Here is a 6,631-nt window from a genome sequence, read left to right as displayed (position 1 = left end):
GCATCCTGGCATAGCAAATTTTTGCATATTTGTTTTAAATCTTTTAAAATTCCCATTACTGATACTTAAGTTTCCTTATCCCACCCAGAGGTTGAACTGTCAAACATTAGATGTAAGCAACATATGTGTAACTGAAAACCACCTGTTCATCACATTTCTCCCCTTGTTTTGTATTTTATATTCTAGGTGTAAGACGGAAAAGCTCTGAGCAATACAGCTGTCGCACTGGGACAACTGCTGTCATTATGGTAATTTTTTCCTCATTGGCTACACTAACCTGGTGTGAAGCCATGCTACATGTTACAGCGTAACTATAGCTTCAAAGTGATTAACCTAACCTCAGAATAAAAAGGCAATGAAAAAGATCTAGAAACAATGTTACATCACCAAATTTTCCACATCAACCAAATAATTTAAAGGTTACCAGCCTTTCACTGCTCATAATAAAACTGACTCCAGTGGCAAAGAATTAACATGAAACTATTGGTGTGGTTGAAATGGATGGGCTCTGGTTTGTTGCTGTTGGTTTATTTTTTGTTTTTGTAAAGGAGTTGATCCAACTGCCGTTAAGGCAGGCAACACTGGTTGCAGAGTGCAATGGGTATAACAAGGAAATTAACTTCTGTAGGTTTTGTAGATCTGTGAGTCTCATCAAGAAAAAAGTTTCTTGCTTAAGAATTAACAGTCAAACATTAATATACTATATACACCTTTGCCATTTACACGTTAGCATCAGGCCATTTATTACAAAACACTATACACTTTCCACTGCAGGCGGGTTATATATTGACAGCAAATTTCTGCAGGTAAGACAGTGAATAAACTTTCCACTCCATGTTGATTAGGAATAGTTTTTCTAGTTTTAAATATTAGCCAGACACAGAAAAAGGTTGGACTGTAAGGCCTGGGTGCACAGTCTTGATGGAACCAGTTAATCATGTGCATTTCACTGATCCTTCGTCTGAGGTGGGGATACTTCTTCACTGCCTTCATAATTTTCTTGTGCTCGTTGGCCAGTTCTCTGAGGGTTGTTCATGTGATGTGCTGCTGGGCCTGTATACGGCTGTCCATGCACATGGTTATTCTGGGAGGGGAGAAGAGATCTGCATGTTAAAACTTTTCATATATTAAACTTCATCTTTAAAGATCACAGGCTGAAGTTTGTGGAAATGTAAACATTTCTTTTATTCCTAGGACTGACAAAGAGTAAATACACTTGGGCTAATGATGGAAAAGAAAAAAAAAAAAAGTGGTTTGAAAGAGAAAAGGTAGCCTAAATTCAAACCCCAAAGCCCCAAATAAGAGCAGTGTAGGTCTGTTTAATTCTTTGGCCAAAGTGATTTTAAGTGCCAAAAATTATTTAGATTCAAGTCTGACAAATAAGGGATAACACAGCCCATTATTGCTCGTGGTAAAAAATATTCATGAAAAGTATCTGTGAGCTGGAACACATCTATCCTCACTCTTCTGAGCACCTTGAAACTCCCATATGAGAAATCTGATTGAATGATCATATGAGGTCTGCATGAGCAACAATCCGGAACACAGGACGATGTTAATGAAAACAAAACAACACTGAAGATAGTGGATTAACCGGGCATGATTAATATATGAGTTTTCTCAGGGCTGAGGAAAGTAACTCTTCTCCTTGTGGATTTGGGTCCTTAATGTTTTAAACCCCTGAACTCTCATTTTTCTGTACGTTCCCCACCAGTCAAGCCAAGAAGATTATAGGCTTTAACTTTCTATAATTTCTATTACGAAAATTATGAATATGCATTTTCCAGTCATATTCAACATTTCTAGTCAGCATGCTTCTATTTTCACCCTGAAATATAAGACAGAATGCTTAAATAATGGTTCTGAAAGCATGGTTCCTAGACCAGTAGCAGCAGCAGCTGGGAACTCGTTAGAAATGTACTGAGGGGGATTCCCTGGTGGCGCAGTGGTTGAGAATCTGCCTGCCAAGGCAGGGGACACGGGTTCGAGCCCTGGTCTGGGAAGATCCCACATGCCGCGGAGCAACTGGGCCCGTGAGCCACAATTACTGCGCCTGCGCGTCTGGAGCCCGTGCTCCGCAACAAGAGAGGCCGCGATAGTGAGAGGCCCGCGCACCGCGATGAAGAGTGGCCCCCACTGGCCGCAACTAGAGAAAGCCCTCGCATAGAAACGAAGACCCAACACAGCCAGACATACATACATACATACATATACATACATACATACATACATACATACATAAATAAAAATAAATAAATTAAAAAAAAGAAAGGTACTGAATGAGAAACGCTGGGGTGGGGCCTAGCACTCTGCTGCAACAGCCCACCAGGGGATTCCCATGCTTGTGCAAGTTTAAGGACCACTGCCTCAAAAGATCTGAATTAATTAGTCACATCTGGGGTTTAGAAAGTCACATCTCATTTAGAACGTTTCTTCATCTAAATTTATTTAGTTATTGATTTCACAGAAAAATTCATGGAAATCTGTCAAATCCCTGATTTTTTTCCAACAATTTTTACTGTCATTGTCTTGGTTACGCTAAGTAATAAGCAAACACTTCTTCCTTCACTGCCATATCTTAGTGCCTTCAAAATCCACTCGCACACTTAGCCTAACAGGAAATGTCGTCTTAATCCATTATACTAAATATTGATTATCATTTTATACTGACGTGAATAATCATAGTTTTACGAACTTCATCTACTAGTACAAGAGGGGCACATATCTGACCAGGAAAACACCACAGGGGCAAGCTCAAACATTGCCACATTGTGACCCCCATGCCAACCATTCCTCTTTTGATCATGCCCCCAAAGCTAGTCTAGATAATCCGTCGATTACTTTACAGTCACAACAAAAAACTTAGCCATCCTTTAAATAAAGCATAAAGATTGGTTCCAGGGAATAAAAACACGAGCCAAGCCCAATATACCTGCTGATACTGAGATCCAGGTGAATGGGGGTATAACGGGGCGTCTTCAGGTGGAGGCGACTCATGCTCATCGGGGGCATCTTGGTCATCTGGCTCCTGATTTTAAGTATTTAAAGATAAAGAATTATGTAGCCAAATTCAAGTTTATTTTTAATTTTTTTTCTATTTGAAATAAACTCTTTAAAAATCTAAAAAACTGACCCACTAACAACTTTTCTTTTACTACAGATAAACAAAGTAAACTGAAAGGAACCTGATTTGGGTTCTCTTAGAAATACTAGATTCAGGCAATTTCACAAATACTTCTCTAAAAGAAGGCTCCCTCATTAAGACCACATATAAATAAAACTTCAACCTAATTTTTTCCCCATTATCATTAATACATAAACACTGGCCTATAAAGTAAAGAATTACTTTGCTTTCTTCCATTTCTATCTGCTGCACACTGGTGGCTTTTTTTACCTCCTCTGGACAGAGTTCACAAGCTTTTGCAAGTGTCATCCTAGCACTATGGGATCTCTCCAAGAAATAACCATTTGATGTTTCATTGCTTTGCACCGGAGGAGACCAATTGTTGTAAGTGTACTGAGGATTGCCAGTGTATGGTCGTCTTTCAAGTTCATCTCCAAGCCATTCCACTGCCCAGGTCCACTTTCTTTTAAGATCTCCATTGCCCTTCAAAAGAAAATAAAACTATATATGTAAAAGGTTTTGGAATGCTTTTCAAAGGTAACTTTAAACGACAACTCCAAATTCTCATAATTCTCTTCTTTTAAAACAGAATCCTTAATTCTGATTCAGATTTCTACAAAATTATATGTGTGTGTGTATATATATACACATATATATATATATATATATAGAGAGAGAGAGAGAGAGAGAGAGAGAGCGCGCGAGAGAGAGAGAGAGAGCGAGAGAGAGAGAGGGAGAGAGACCCTCACCTGCAGAATCTGGTAAGCAACAGGACAATTGCTAAAAAGAGCTACCATACATTTTATACACTGGTATGCTCTTTTTTGATAGTGATTCTTAGAGCGCTGGATTGTGTCAAAGAGCCCATCTCGGTCATCTGGGATTCCTTTAAGTGCATTATGAATTCTGAAAGAGAACCAGATAAATAAAAACTTCTAAAATCAAATAGCAGCTAACATTACTGAGTGCCTACTATGTGCCATTCAATAAATGTCTTTGATGTACTCATGTAATCTAATGCTAGACGGTAAGTCCTCTTCTTAAACCCTTGAACACAGATAAGGAAAATAGAGAGGTTAAAAGGCTTGCAACCCAAGGTCATATGGCCGCCTGGTACCAACTTATTACCAATCCAAAATGACAAATATCATATGATTCCAGTTATATGAGGTATTTAGAGAATAGGCAAAAATCAGAGAAAGCAAGAATAATGGGTACAGAGTTTCAGTTTGGGATGATGAAAAAGTTCTGGAGATGGATAGTGGTGATGGTTAACACAATATTGTGAACGTACTTAATTCCACCAAATTGTACACTTAAAAATGGTTAAAATGGTAAATTTTGTTATGAATATTTTACAATTTTTCAAAAAATATTTCAAAATTTACCTGCCTGCAATTCTACTCTAAGCTATATATCCAAGAGAATTGAACACAGGTGTTTAAAAAGAAGTACAAAACTTGTACATGAATGTTCACAACAGTATTATTCACAGCAGCCAAAAGGTGGAAACAACCCAAATATCTACCAACAGATGAACGAATATACAAAATGTAATGTACCCATACAATGGAATATTATTCAGCCATAAAAAGCAATGAAGTACAGATATGTACTCTAACATGGATGAATTTGAAAACATTATGCCAAGTGAAAAAAGCCAGATACAAAAGAACACATTGTATGATTCCATTCATATGAGATGTCCAGGCAAGTCCTGGATATTTTGCCTATGGACAGACCAATTCATAGAGGTAGAAAGCAGATTAGTGGTTGTCAGGGGCTGGGGGATGGGAGGACTAGGGAGTGACTGCTTAACTGGGTTTGGATTTTCCTTTTGGAGTGATGAAAATGTTCTGGAATTAGACAGTGGTAATGGTTGCACAACACTGTGAATGTACCAAAAGCCACTGAATTGTATGCTTTAAAATGGTTAAAATAGTGAATCTTATGTTAAGTGAATTTTACCTCAATGAAGAAACGTTACCTAAAACACCTTTTGTATACCTTATATTTTACTTAATAGAACGTTCCGAATCAAAATTCAAGTTTGCTTTGTTTTTTGGATTACATGCATTTATAAAATCTGTTTTGTTTGGAAATCATGACTTTGCAATTTTGCGAAGTTTCATCATTTCAGACCACACAATCAACCATGTACAGGCTTCCTGCTATTTAATCTGAAACACTGCAGTGTACATTCTGTTTTTACCTTCAGTTTTGTCAAGTGATAATGAATCAACTGCTTTCAAATGCCATTTTTATCAATATTATCTTTCCCTCCCTTGTTCCCCAATGCTTAACGGTGCCAGGCCCACGGGAGGTGCTCCATAAATACACACTAAATGACCTAAAAGCCACCACGAGAAAACTATTTTCAAGCTTGGTGCCAGGGACTCGTAACAACAATCTTATCATTACACAAAAGTCAAATTCCCATGTTTAATCCTGCACACATGCCTTTAGCATTTTTACTTGCTCTAATGAAACAAGAGAACTAAGATGTGGCTAATTGGCTTAAAGCTATAAATGCACACAATATTTTCAAAAGAAAATAATGAAAAGTTAGATTCCATTTCAACCAACTCTTAAGTTTCAGATCCTTTGATCATATTGAGAAGAGTAGTGGTAGTATTCAAAATAAGCGGCTATAGTTTTAGAACTACTAAATTTTGTGTTTAATGAAAATTGATCTCTGGCTTAATGCTATTTTTACAATATTAATTCAACTGTTGGAACTCTATGATGGTAATTCTGGTGAATAATTTGAAAATGTTATTTCATGAATTCTGGCATTTGCAATCCCCACTAAGACTCAAGATTTTAATTTCTCTTTAAGCATTTTGTTGTTATAAAACTTGTTTTCATGTTTCTGTTATTGATTGATTGATTGATTGATTGATTATGTGGCCGTGCCGTGCAGCATGTGGGATCTTAGTTCCCCGACCAAGGATTGAACCCTTGCCCCCTGTAATGGAAGCGAAGAGTCTTAACAACTGGACTGCCAGGGAAGTCCCAGGTTTCTGTTTTAATTATTACGCTGACAGACAGGAGGCAGTCTGTTATATGGATTCTCAATTGTTTCCCAACATAAACTCTTACACTACTGTCCATGTAGGGAGGGAAGTTACACAATCTGGCAAAGTTGCCAACCAATTCCACAGTTCATCATCATCTGTATTGCTCTTGGGATTAAGGATAATGTATTAAGCTTTTACGTAAAAAGAGGAATTCTGGAGGAACCTTGAGGGACAGCTAAGCTGGATAACCTTAGTCCTAAATTAATAAATATTAAAAATAAAATTTAAAAATTAAATAATAAAATACAAATAAATAAAAAATTGCTAACTCCTAAACCTCTCGTACGTATATTGAAAAACTAGTTACGATTCATGCTCATTTATTCACGGATTCCATATCTGCAGTTTTGCCTACTTGCTAAACTTTATCTGTAATGGCAAAAATCAACTCTTTGCAATTGCAGTCACGTGCAGAGTAGCAAAAACA

The 6,631-nt window shown here is 37.3% G+C and overlaps 1 protein-coding gene across 2 annotated transcripts in view; it reads right to left on the bottom strand.

The window, feature by feature from the left end:
* Nucleotides 1-711: 711 nt before the first annotated feature.
* The window catches only part of USP9X (ubiquitin specific peptidase 9 X-linked), a 118,242-nt gene continuing 112,322 nt past the window's right edge, over nucleotides 712-6,631 (bottom strand). For both annotated transcript variants that reach the window (XM_068534067.1, XM_068534068.1), the window contains exons 42-45: nucleotides 3,874-4,030; nucleotides 3,395-3,607; nucleotides 2,933-3,028; nucleotides 712-1,084 (exon numbers count right to left, since the gene is read on the bottom strand). In XM_068534067.1, the coding sequence (XP_068390168.1) occupies nucleotides 947-1,084; nucleotides 2,933-3,028; nucleotides 3,395-3,607; nucleotides 3,874-4,030 (604 nt within the window). In that variant the 3' untranslated portion in view covers nucleotides 712-946. The remainder of the gene's footprint in view (nucleotides 1,085-2,932; nucleotides 3,029-3,394; nucleotides 3,608-3,873; nucleotides 4,031-6,631) is intronic.

Source organism: Eschrichtius robustus, chromosome X (assembly GCF_028021215.1).
Source record: "Eschrichtius robustus isolate mEscRob2 chromosome X, mEscRob2.pri, whole genome shotgun sequence".
Taxonomy (NCBI): domain Eukaryota; kingdom Metazoa; phylum Chordata; class Mammalia; order Artiodactyla; family Eschrichtiidae; genus Eschrichtius; species Eschrichtius robustus.
This window is presented reverse-complemented; position numbering and strand designations above follow the sequence as displayed.